Below are 13,616 nucleotides of genomic sequence, written 5' to 3'. Positions count from 1 at the left end.
CACCATGGGTTCCTCTAAGCAGTTGTGTAGAACACTGAAACTGAGAATAGTTGACGCTCACAAAGCAGGAGAAGGCTATAAGAAGATAGTAAAGCGTTATCAGATGCCCATATCCTCTGTTCGGAATGTAATTAAGAAATGGCAGTTATCCGGAACAGTGGAAGCTAAAGCAAGATCTGGAAGACCAAGAAAAATATCAGACAGAACAGCTCGCAGGATTGTGAGAAAAGCAAGTCAAAATCCACGTTTGACTGCACGATCCCTCCAGGAAGATCTGGCAGACACTGGAGTTGTGGTACACTATTCCACTATAAAGAGATGCTTGTACAATTATGGCTTCATGGAAGAGTCATCAGAAGAAAACCTCTTCTACGTCCTCACCACAAAAATCAGCGTTTGAAGTTTGCAAATGAACTTATAGACAAGCCTGATGCATTTTGGAATAAAGTTCTGTGGACCGATGAGGTTAAAATCAAACTTTTTGTCCGGAATGAGCAAAGGTACGTTTGGAGAAGGAAGGGCACAGAATTTAATGAAAAGAACCTCTGTCCAACTGTTAAGCATGGGTGTGGATCAATCATGCTTTGGGGTTGTATTGCAGCCAGTGGCACAGGGAACATTAGGGAACATTTCACGAGTAGAAGGAAAAATGGATTCAATAAGGTTCCAGCAAATTTTGGACGCTAACTTGATGCCATCAGTGAAAAAGCTGAAGTTAAAGAGAGGCTGGCTTCTACAAATGGATAATGATCCTAAACGCACCTCAAAATCCACGGTGGATTACATCAAGAGGCGTAAACTGAAGGTTTTGCCATGGCCTTCACAATCTCCTGACCTCAACATAATTGAAAATCTATGGATAGACCTTTAAAAGAGCAGTGCGTCACAGACAGCCCAGGAATCTCAAAGAACTGGAAGACTTTTGTAAGGAAGAATGGGCGAAGATGCCTCAAACAAGAATTGAAAGACTCTCTTGGCTGGCTACAAAAAGCGTTTACAAGCTGTGATACTTGCCAAAGGGGGCAGCACAAGGTATTAACTCTGCAGGGTGCCCAAACTTTTGCAGACGCCATTTTTTGTTTTCTGTTCCATTGAAAGTGTAAATGATGGAAATAAAATCAAACTTTTTTTGACATGTTCTAAGAATGTCTAATCTGTAATTTGATGCCTTTTGGAGATTTTTCCATCTTTCCTTGGCTTTTTTGCACATTTAAAATTTATTTTTGCCTGGGGTGCCCAAACTTTCAATCCTCACTGTATAGGTGCAGTATATGTAATAAGACCCCAGAATATAAAAATAAAATACAGCGTTTAGGTGCCCGTTAGTAATTTTAAAGACTGGGCTGATACACATAGCGGCCTGTTGAGCACACTTGTTGGAGACATTTTTGTCTAACATACTATTAAATATTATTATTATTATTATTTATTATTATTATTATTATTATTATTATTTTTATTTTATTTTTTTAAGCAGCATGAAGCACAAATAACCAACAGTGGAACAGTGGTTAGCATCATAGTGCTGGGGTCATGGATTTGATTCTGAACCCATGACCTCTCTCTGTGCGGAGTTTGTATTTACCTTACCTTGTGGTTGCAGGTGCTGTGGTTTCCTTCCACCCTCCAAACGGGATCCCTTCAGTTTGCAGGCTGTCGGTATCCCGGCGGGTCAGGATGACACCGACGGTATCCCGGCAATGGCGCCAGCCGGAATATGGCGCACAGGGGCTATTTCCACTCGCCCACGACACCCATAGAGTGGGAAACTGAGCCCGCAAGGGGACTCGCACCGCTGGCATTGTGTCTGGATACTGACAGTCGTCATCCCGCCCGGTGGGATAACGTATGTAATCCCTCCATACTTTGGCTATTGATGAAATTAACCCCAATTTGTGTGATAGAGAATATAGGGGCAGATGTATTAACCTGGAGAAGGTATAAGGAAGTGATAAACCAGTAATAAGTGCAAGGTGATAAATGCACCAGCTAATCAGATCCTAACTGTTAATTTACATATTGGATCTGATTGGCTGGTGCCTTTATCACCTTGCACATATCACTGGTTTATCACTTCCTTATGCCGTTTCCAGGTTAATACATCTGCCCCATAGATTGCATTCGGGGACTGGTGTGAATAAGTACATATTCTCTGTGCAACACTGCGCAATGTGAGAACGCTATAACCATAACTACATAGTGGTGCCGCTAGTTTCTAGTTATTTAGGCTGCGTGGTGATTGAGTGGAATTTCTGGGTCTGCTTTTAGGCTAGTGACCCGACCAGGAGCATCGTAGGTGTTACCAGGTATTTGGTGCAGTAGTTCCCAGTGGTTGCAGTGGAAAATGTAAGTGAATTGAGTCTTACAATCAAAGCTGTAGGAAAAGTATCAGCATAACACTGTATAAAGGCCCACGTTCAACACAGGCCCTACCCATACAAGGGGGTTCCCATAACGTTCTAGATGAAATTGGCCACAAATCGCAGCTTGTTTGGACACACAAAGACCGACCGTACAGATATACATGAATGGGGTACTGTGATATGTCGGGTAGGATGTATGGTCAATGCATTTGGGTGATACACGGTATAATGTATGTAGTTGTCACTTGGTGGTACCCTGATGCATGAGACGCCCAGTAGGGCTGTATTGCTTTGGTTGTATGTGATTGTGACAAGTCTGGTGGAAGTCTTCGCTTTTACACTGGATCGCTGTGTTGGTCACATTTCTCTGACGTCCTAGTGGATGCTGGGACTTCCGTAAGGACCATGGGGAATAGCGGCTCCGCAGGAGACTGGGCACAAAAGTAAAAGCTTTAGACTAGCTGGTGTGCACTGGCTCCTCCCCCTATGACCCTCCTCCAAGCCTCAGTTAGATTTTTGTGCTTGAACGAGAAGGGTGCATGCTAGGTGGCTCTCCTGAGCTGCTTAGAAGTAAAAGTTTAAATAGGTTTTTTATTTTCAGTGAGTCCTGCTGGCAACAGGCTCACTGCATCGTGGGACTAAGGGGAGAAGAAGCGAACTCACCTGCGTGCAGAGTGGATTGGGCTTCTTGGCTACTGGACATTAGCTCCAGAGGGACGATCACAGGTTCAGCCTGGATGGGTCCCGGAGCCGCGCCGCCGGCCCCCTTACAGAGCCAGAAGAGCGAAGAGGTCCGGAGAAATCGGCGGCAGAAGACGTTCCTGTCTTCAGATAAGGTAGCGCACAGCACTGCAGCTGTGCGCCATTGCTCTCAGCACACTTCACACTCCGGTCACTGAGGGTGCAGGGCGCTGGGGGGGAGCGCCCTGAGACGCAATAAAACACTGTAAAAACCTTATATGGATGGCTAAAGAAATGCATCACATATAGCTTCTGGGCTATATGGATGCATTTAACCCCTGCCAGTTTTCCTGAAAAAAGCGGGAGAAAAGGCCGCCGTGAAGGGGGCGGAGCCTTTCTCCTCAGCACACGAGCGCCATTTTCTTTCACAGCTCCGCTGGAAGGACGGCTCCCTGACTCTCCCCTGCAGTCCTGCACTACAGAAACAGGTTAAAACAGAGAGGGGGGGCACTATTGGCAGCTAATATATAAATACAGCAGCTATAACAGGGAGTAACATTTATATAAGGTTATCCCTGTATATATATATAGCGCTCTGGTGTGTGCTGGCAAACTCTCCCTCTGTCTCCCCAAAGGGCTAGTGGGGTCCTGTCCTCTATCAGAGCATTCCCTGTGTGTGTGCTGGGTGTCGGTACGATTGTGTCGACATGTATGAGGAGGAAAATGATGTGGAAGCAGAGCAATTGCCTGTGTTAGTGATGTCACCCCCTAGGGAGTAGACACCTGACTGGATGGTCGTATTTAAAGAATTACGTGACAATGTCAGCACTTTGCAAAAAACTGTTGACGACATGAGACAGCCGGCAAATCAGTTAGTGCCTGTTCAGGCGTCTCAGACACCGTCAGGGGCGCTAAAACGCCCGTTACCTCAGATGGTCGACACAGACCCAGACACGGATACTGAATCCAGTGTCGACGGTGAGGAGACAAACGTAATGTCCAGTAGGGCCACACGTTACATGATCACGGCAATGAAGGAGGCATTCAACATTTCTGACACTACAAGTACCACAAAAAAGGGTATTATGTGGGGTGTGAAAAAACTACCAGTAGTTTTTCCTGAATCAGAGGAATTAAATGAGGTGTGTGATAAAGCGTGGGTTTCCCCCGATAAAAAACTGCTGATTTCTAACAAATTATTGGCACTATATACCCTTTCCCGCCAGAGGTTAGGGCACGTTGGGAAACACCCCCTAGGGTAGATAAGGCGCTCACACGCTTATCAAAACAAGTGGCGTTACCGTCTCCTGATACGGCCGCCCTCAAGGAACCAGCTGATAGAAGGCTGGAAAATATCCTAAAAGGTATATACACACATACTGGTGTTATACTGCGACCAGCAATCGCCTCAGCCTGGATGTGCAGTGCTGGAGTGGCTTGGTCGGATTCCCTGACTGAAAATATTGATACCCTGGATAGGGACAGTATTTTATTAACTATAGAGCATTTAAAGGATGCATTACTATATATGCGAGATGCACAGAGGGATATTTGCACCCTGGCATCAAGAGTGAGTGCGATGTCCATTTCTGCCAGAAGGGCGTTATGGACGCGACAGTGGTCAGGTGATGCAGATTCCAAACGACATATGGAAGTATTGCCGTATAAAGGGGAGAAGTTATTTGGGGTCGGTCTATCAGACCTGGTGGCCACGGCAACGGCTGGAAAGTCCACCTTTTTACCCCAGGTCACCTCTCAGCAGAAAAAGACACCGTCTTTTCAAACTCAGTCCTTTCGTTCCTATAAGAACAAGTGGGCAAAAGGCCACTCATTTCTGCCCCGGGGCAGAGGAAGGGGAAAAAGACTGCACCAGGCAGCCTCTTCCCAGGAGCAGAAGCCCTCCCCCGCTTCTGCCAAGTCTTCAGCATGACGCTGGGGCTTTACAAGCGGACTCAGGCACGGTGGGGGCCCGTCTCAAAAATTTCAACGCGCAGTGGGCTCACTCGCAAGTGGACCCCTGGATCCTGCAGGTAGTATCACAGGGGTACAAATTGGAATTCGAGACGTCTCCCCCTCGCCGATTCCTGAAGTCTGCTCTTCCAACGTCTCCCTCCGACAGGGAGGCAGTATTGGAAGCTATTCACAAGCTGTATTCCCAGCAGGTGATAATCAAGGTATCCCTCCTACAACAGGAAAAGGGGTATTATTCCACGCTGTTTGTGGTACCGAAGCCGGACGGCTCGGTGAGACCAATTTTAAATCTAAAATCCTTGAACACTTACATAAAAAGGTTCAAATTCAAGATGGAATCACTCAGAGCAGTGATAGCGAACCTGGAAGAAGGGGACTATATGGTATCTCTGGACATCAAAGATGCTTATCTCCATGTCCCAATCTTCCCTTCTCACCAGGGGTACCTCAGGTTTGTGGTTCAAAACTGTCATTATCAGTTTCAGACGCTGCCGTTTGGATTGTCCACGGCATCCCGGGTCTTTACCAAGGTAATGGCCGAAATGATTCTTCTTCGAAGAAAAGGCGTCTTAATTATCCCTTACTTGGACGATCTCCTGATAAGGGCAAGATCCAGGAAACAGTTAGAGTTCGGAGTAGCACTGTCTCAGGTAGTGCTACGTCAGCACGGGTGGATTCTAAATATCCCAAAATCACAGCTGATTCCAACAACATCAGTGCATCAATGCACGAGAGTCCTGGGAAAAATGGTGGCTTCTTACGAAGCAATTCCATTCGGAAGATTCCATGCAAGAACTTTTCAGTGGGATCTGCTGGACAAATGGTCCGGATCGCATCTTCAGATGCATCAGCGGATAACCCTATCTCCAAGGACAAGGGTGTCTCTCCTGTGGTGGTTACAGAGTGCTCATCTTCTAGAGGGCCGCAGATTCGGCATTCAGGATTGGATGCTGGTGACCACGGATGCCAGTCTGAGAGGCTGGGGAGCAGTCACACAGGGAAGAAATTTCCAGGGCTTGTGGTCAAGCATGGAAACGTCTCTTCACATAAATATTCTGGAACTAAGGGCCATTTACAATGCCCTAAGTCAAGCAAGGCCTCTGCTTCAGGGTCAGTCGGTATTGATCCAATCGGACAACATCACGGCAGTCGCCCACGTCAACAGACAGGGCGGCACAAGAAGCAGGAGGGCAATGGCAGAAGCTGCAAGGATTCTCCACTGGGCGGAAAATCATGTGGTGGCACTGTCAGCAGTGTTCATTCCGGGAGTGGACAACTGGGAAGCAGACTTCCTCAGCAGACACGACCTCCACCCGGGGGAGTGGGGACTTCACCCAGAAGTCTTCCAAGTGATTGTAAACCGTTGGGAAAAACCAAAGGTGGACATGATGGCGTCCCGTCTCAACAAAAAACTGGACAGATATTGCGCCAGGTCAAGGGACCCTCAGGCAATAGCGGTGGACGCTCTGGTAACACCGTGGGTGTACCAGTCGGTGTATGTGTTCCCTCCTCTGCCTCTCATACCCAAAGTACTGAGAATCATAAGAAGGAGAGGAGTAAGAACTATACTCGTGGCTCCGGATTGGCCAAGAAGAACTTGGTACCCGGAACTGCAAGAGATGCTCACGGAGGACCCGTGGCCTCTACCTCTAAGAAAGGACCTGCTCCAGCAGGGACCTTGTCTGTTCCAAGACTTACCGCGGCTGCGTTTGACGGCATGGCGGTTGAACGCCGGATCCTGATGGAAAAAGGCATTCCAGATGAAGTCATCCCTACCCTGATCAAAGCCAGGAAGGATGTAACCGCGAAACATTATCACCGCATTTGGCGAAAATATGTTGCGTGGTGTGAGGCCAAGAAGGCCCCCACAGAGGAATTTCAACTGGGTCGTTTCCTGCATTTCCTGCAAGCAGGACTGTCTATGGGCCTAAAATTAGGATCCATTAAGGTTCAGATTTCGGCCCTGTCGATCTTCTTCCAGAAAGAACTGGCTTCAGTGCCTGAAGTTCAGACGTTTGTCAAGGGGGTACTGCATATACAGCCTCCTTTTGTGCCACCAGTGGCACCTTGGGATCTCAATGTAGTTTTAGGGTTCCTAAAATCACATTGGTTTGAACCACTCACCACTGTGGAATTAAGATATCTCACATGGAAGGTGGTCATGCTGTTAGCTCTGGCGTCAGCCAGGCGTGTCTCAGAATTGGCGGCTTTGTCATATAAAAGCCCTTACCTAATTTTTCATTCAGACAGGGCAGAATTGAGGACTCGTCCTCAATTTCTCCCTAAGGTGGTTTCAGCGTTTCACATGAACCAACCTATTGTGGTGCCTGCGGCTACTAGGGACTTGGAGGACTCCAAGTTGTTGGACGTAGTCAGGGCCCTGAAAATATGTTTCCAGGACGGCTGGAGTCAGAAAATCTGACTCGCTGTTTATCCTGTATGCACCCAACAAGCTGGGTGCTCCTGCTTCTAAGCAGACGATTGCTCGTTGGATTTGTAGTACAATTCAGCTTGCACATTCTGTGGCAGGACTGCCACAGCCAAAATCTGTTAAAGCCCATTCCACAAGGAAAGTGGGCTCATCTTGGGCGGCTGCCCGAGGGGTCTCGGCTTTACAACTTTGCCGAGCAGCTACTTGGTCAGGGGCAAACACGTTTGCAAAATTTTACAAATTCGATACCCTGGCTGAGGAGGACCTGGAGTTCTCTCATTCGGTGCTGCAGAGTCATCCGCACTCTCCCGCCCGTTTGGGAGCTTTGGTATAATCCCCATGGTCCTTACGGAAGTCCCAGCATCCACTAGGACGTCAGAGAAAATAAGAATTTACTTACCGATAATTCTATTTCTCGTAGTCCGTAGTGGATGCTGGGCGCCCATCCCAAGTGCTGATTGTCTGCAATACTTGTATATAGTTATTGTTACAAAAAAATCGGGTTGTTTATTGTTGTGAGCCATCTTTTCAGAGGCTCCTACGTTTTATAATACTGTTAACTGGGTTCAGATCACAGGTTGTACGGTGTGATTGGTGTGGCTGGTATGAGTCTTACCCGGGATTCAAAATCCTTCCTTATTATGTACGCTCGTCCGGGCACAGTATCCTAACTGAGGCTTGGAGGAGGGTCATAGGGGGAGGAGCCAGTGCACACCAGCTAGTCTAAAGCTTTTACTTTTGTGCCCAGTCTCCTGCGGAGCCGCTATTCCCCATGGTCCTTACGGAAGTCCCAGCATCCACTACGAGAAATAGAATTATCGGTAAGTAAATTCTTATTTTATCAGCCTGCGAGTTTCTAAGATGTTAGCTTACAGTCTAGAGGAAAAAAAAATCTTGATATTTAAAATGACAGATCCAGAAGAAATGAGCGTGAAAATCTGTAATGTATCTGTGACGTTCTATGTTTCAGGGGGTATAATAGAGGTCTGTGTGCGATGAGCATTTGGCCAATAGGAATGATTCTTTCTGAGCGTTTCCTCTGACTAATGACTGCAGACAATCATTACATGAATTGTGTTCCTGGCAGGCTCTGATTACATTATTTCCTGTGCTCTCTGTAATGTCAGGATCCCTAACCTTCCCTCCAGGTCCTACCCACAGGAGAGCCGCAGTGTATGGTAATGGCTTGTCCAGTTCCCCTCTCTAGTCCTTATAATGTCCTTTCTGTGCCATCTCCTTGTTACCGTTATAATGTATTGAGACTGTAATAATAGCGTTTATGATCCCTTCTATCTTTATGACCTGCATAGTTCTAAATCAGGGGTGGGCAATAAGCCCTTCAGCTGCTGTTGAACTATACATCCCAGCATGCCCTGCAACAGTTTTAGTATGGCCAAATAGCAAAACTGTGGCAGGGCATACTGGGATGTGTAGTTCTGCAGCATCCGGAGGGCCGCTTACTGCCCACCCCTGGTCTAGAAGCTACCCACCCCTGCATTAGTGTATCTAGCACATATGAGAGCTGCTGTGTGTCTCTCTTTCAGGTCCTCCTGTAGAAGCGCAGCATTATGTCCTCCATCTTGCCCTTCACCCCGCCGGTTGTGAAACGCCTCTTGGGATGGAAGAAGTCGGCCAGCGGCACTACTGGAGCCGGCGGTGGCGAGCAGAACGGTCAGGAAGAGAAGTGGTGTGAGAAGGCGGTGAAGAGTCTGGTGAAAAAGCTGAAGAAAACGGGGCAGCTCGACGAACTGGAGAAAGCGATCACAACGCAGAACTGCAACACGAAATGCGTTACCATCCCAAGGTATATGCCCGTGTTACGCTCCGCACCGGTGATGGGTTCTAACTGTGCAGATGATTAACACCCTGGCAGATGGTGACACGTGTCCTAACCTTGTATTACATCACTAACCTCCGCAGCTGATCGAGTACTGTGCTGACCTCTGTATATGAGCTGTAGTGTAATAGACAAGCGAGAAGGAATGAGGAGGTATTCTATAATTACCCATGCATTATAAACGTGCTATGTCTGTGTCAGGATATAAAAGGTCACCCACAGTGTGCTTCCTATGAATGCCTAGGCTGCCTAGCTCGGCCTCCGGGTTGTGTGGGGGACAGTTCTACGTTTGGCCGAGCTCCATCCTCTACTGGATATTCATTGAGTTAAGCTAATAAACAGGCCTGGTAGTCTTAGTTCCGTTAAACATCGTCCGCTATAATATGGACAAGGCAGGACCGTCAGCGCAAGAGCAAATTTATATCCCACAATCCCCTGCACCACAGGAGGCCGTTCACATAAGCACATTATGGGTTACCGTGGGAAACAAGTTGACCTGTTTTGGTAAGGGGTTGTAATAAATTGTATTTCGGCTTTATTTCCTTGGTCAACACTTCAGTGTAATCTCGGTACTGCAAAACATTGAGTGATATTTGTGTAACCTGTTTTGGATTTGTACTGGTTTGGGCCCTCTCGGCAACTTAAAATAAGATTTTACTTACCGGTAAATCTATTTCTCGTAGTCCGTAGTGGATGCTGGGGACTCCGTAAGGACCATGGGGAATAGACGGGCTCCGCAGGAGACAGGGCACTTTAAGAAAGAATTAGGAATACTGGTGTGCACTGGCTCCTCCCTCTATGTCCCTCCTCCAGACCTCAGTTAAGGAAACTGTGTCCGGAAGAGCTGACAGTACAAGGAAAGGATTTTGGAATCCAGGGTAAGACTCATACAAGCCACACCAATCACGCCGTATAACTCGTGATAACCTTACCCAGTTAACAGTATGAACAACAACAGAGCATCAGATAAACCTGATGCAACCATAAAATAACCCTTATTTAAGCAATAACTATATACAAGCATTGCAGAAGAAGTCCGCACTTGGGACGGGCGCCCAGCATCCACTACGGACTACGAGAAATAGATTTACCGGTAAGTAAAATCTTATTTTCTCTAACGTCCTAGTGGATGCTGGGGACTCCGTAAGGACCATGGGGATTATACCAAAGCACCCAAACGGGCGGGAGAGTGCGGATGACTCTGCAGCACCGAATGAGCAAACTCAAGGTCCTCCTCAGCCAGGGTATCAAACTTGTAGAACTTTGCAAAGGTGTTTGAACCCGACCAAGTAGCCGCTCGGCAAAGCTGTAATGCCGAGACCCCTCGGGCAGCCGCCCAAGAAGAGCCCACCTTCCTTGTGGAGTGGGCTTTTACTGATTTTGGAGGCGGCAAGCCAGCCGCAGAATGAGCTTGCTGAATCGTGTTACAGATCCAGCGAGCAATAGTTTGCTTTGAAGCAGGAGCACCCAGCTTGTTGGATGCATACAGGATAAACAGCGACTCAGTTTTCCTGACTCTAGCCGTTCTGGCTACATAAACCTTCAAAGCCCTGACTACGTCCAGTAACTCGGAATCCTCCAAGTCACAAGTAGCCACAGGCACCACTATAGGTTGGTTCATATGAAAAGATGACACCACTTTTGGCAGAAATTGCGGACGAGTCCGCAATTCTGCCCTATCCATATGGAAAACCAGATAGGGGCTTTTATGTGACAAAGCCGCCAATTCTGACACACGCCTCGCCAAAGCCAAGGCTAATAGCATGACCACCTTCCACGCGAGATATTTTAACTCCACGGTTTTAAGTGGCTCAAACCAGTGTGATTTCAGGGAACTCAACACCACGTTAAGATCCCAAGGTGCCACTGGAGGCACAAACGGGGGCTGAATATGCAACACTCCCTTTACAAACGTCTGAACTTCAGGCAGAGAAGCCAGTTCTTTTTGAAAGAAAATTGATAGGGCCGAAATCTGGACCTTAATGGACCCCAATTTTAGGCCCAAAGTCACTCCCGACTGTAGGAAGTGAAGGAAACGGCCCAGCTGGAATTCCTCTGTAGGGGCCTTCCTGGCATCACACCAAGCAACATATTTTCGCCATATACGGTGATAATGTTTAGCCGTCACGTCTTTCCTAGCCTTTATTAGCGTAGGAATAACTTCATCCGTAATCCCTTTTTCTGCTAGGATCCGGCGTTCAACCGCCATGCCGTCAAACGCAGCCGCGGTAAGTCTTGGAACAGACAGGGCCCCTGCTGCAACAGATCCTGCCTTATAGGCAGAGGCCATGGGTCCTCTGTGAGCATTTCTTGCAGCTCTGGATACCAAGTCCTTCTTGGCCAATCCGGAACAATTCGTATTGTTCTCACTCCACTTTTTCTTATGATTCTCAGTACCTTGGGTATGAGAGGAAGAGGAGGAAACACATATACCGACTGGAACACCCACGGTGTCACTAGTGCGTCTACAGCTATCGCCTGAGGGTCTCTTGACCTGGCGCAATACCTCTGTAGTTTTTTTTGTTGAGGCGGGATGCCATCATGTCCACCTGTGGCAGCTCCCACCGACTGGCAATCTGCGCGAAGACTTCTTGATGAAGTCCCCACTCTCCCGGGTGGAGGTCGTGCCTGCTGAGGAAGTCTGCTTCCCAGTTGTCCACTCCCAGAATGAACACTGCTGACAGTGCTCTCACGTGATTCTCTGCCCAGCGAAGAATTCTGGTGGCTTCCGCCATCGCCACCCTGCTCCTTGTGCCGCCTTGGCGGTTTACATGAGCCACTGCGGTGATGTTGTCTGATTGAATCAGCACCGATTGGTCGCGAAGCAGGGTCTCCGCTTGACTTAGAGCGTTGTATATGGCCCTTAGTTCCAGGATATTGATGTGAAGGCAAGTCTCCTGACTTGACATAGACCCTGGAAATTTCTTCCCAGTGTGACTGCCCCTCACCCTCGGAGGCTTGCATCCGTGGTCACCAGGACCCAGTCCTGAATGCCGAATCTGCGACCCTCGAGAAGGTGAGCACTCTGCAGCCACCACAGAAGAGACACCCTGGCCCTGGGGGATAGGGTGATCAGCCGATGCATCTGTAGATGTGATCCGGACCACTTGTCCAACAGATCCCATTGAAAGGTTCTCGCATGGAACCTGCCGAAGGGAATGGCCTCGTATGATGCCACCATCTTCCCCAGGACTCGCGTGCAGTGATGCACCGACACCCGTTTTGGCTTTAAGAGGTCTCTGACCAGTGTCATGAGTTCCTGAGCCTTCTCCGTCGGGAGAAAAACCTTCTTCTGTTCTGTGTCCGGAATCATGCCCAGGAAGGGCAGACGCGTCGTAGGAATCCGCTGCGACTTTGGAATATTCAGAATCCAGCCGTGCTGTTGTAACACTTCCCGAGAGCGTGCTACGCTGATCAGTAACTGCTCTCTGGACCTCGCCTTTATGAGGAGATCGTCCAAGTATGGGATAATTGTGACTCCTTGCTTTCGCAGGAGCACCATCATTTCCGCCATTACCTTGGTAAATATTCTCGGTGCCGTGGAGAGACCAAACGGCAACGTCTGGAATTGGTAATGACAATCCTGTACCACGAATCTGAGGTACTCCTGATGAGGTGGATAAATGGGGACATGCAGGTAAGCATCCTTTATGTCCAGAGACACCATAAAATCCCCCTCTTCCAGGCTTGCAATGACCGCTCTGAGCGATTCCATCTTGAACTTGAACCTTTTCAGGTAAATGTTCAGGGATTTTAAATTCAAAATGAGTCTGACCGAACCGTCCGGTTTTGGTACCACAAACATTGTGGAATAGTAACCCCTTCCCTGTTGAAGGAGGGGAACCTTCACCGCCACCTGCTGGAGATATAATTTGTGAATTGCCGCAAACACTATTTCTCTGACGTCCTAGTGGATGCTGGGAACTCCGTAAGGACCATGGGGAATAGCGCCGCAGGAGACTGGGCACATCTAAAGAAAGCTTTAGGACTATCTGGTGTGCACTGGCTCCTCCCCCTATGACCCTCCTCCAAGCCTCAGTTAGATTTCTGTGCCCGACGAGAAGGGTGCACACTAGGGGCTCTCCTGAGCTCTTTGTGAAAGTTTTAGTTTTAGGTTTATTATTTTCAGTGAGACCTGCTGGCAACAGGCTCACTGCATCGAGGGACTAAGGGGAGAAGAAGCGAACTCACCTGCGTGCAGAGTGGATTGGGCTTCTTGGCTACTGGACATTAGCTCCAGAGGGACGATCACAGGTTCAGCCTGGATGGGTCCCGGAGCCGCGCCGCCGGCCCCCTTACAGAGCCAGAAGAGCGAAGAGGTCCGGAAAATCGG

The 13,616-nt window shown here is 48.3% G+C and overlaps 1 protein-coding gene across 3 annotated transcripts in view; it reads left to right on the top strand.

The window, feature by feature from the left end:
* SMAD2 (SMAD family member 2) overlaps nucleotides 1-13,616 on the top strand; it is an 87,364-nt gene that overhangs the window by 23,912 nt on the left and 49,836 nt on the right. For all 3 annotated transcript variants that reach the window (XM_063959032.1, XM_063959037.1, XM_063959026.1), the window contains one exon: nucleotides 8,991-9,250. In XM_063959032.1, coding sequence (XP_063815102.1) covers nucleotides 9,015-9,250 — 236 coding nt within the window. In that variant the 5' untranslated portion in view covers nucleotides 8,991-9,014. The remainder of the gene's footprint in view (nucleotides 1-8,990; nucleotides 9,251-13,616) is intronic.

The sequence above is a fragment of the Pseudophryne corroboree genome, chromosome 1 (assembly GCF_028390025.1).
Source record: "Pseudophryne corroboree isolate aPseCor3 chromosome 1, aPseCor3.hap2, whole genome shotgun sequence".
NCBI lineage: Eukaryota > Metazoa > Chordata > Amphibia > Anura > Myobatrachidae > Pseudophryne > Pseudophryne corroboree.
This window is presented reverse-complemented; position numbering and strand designations above follow the sequence as displayed.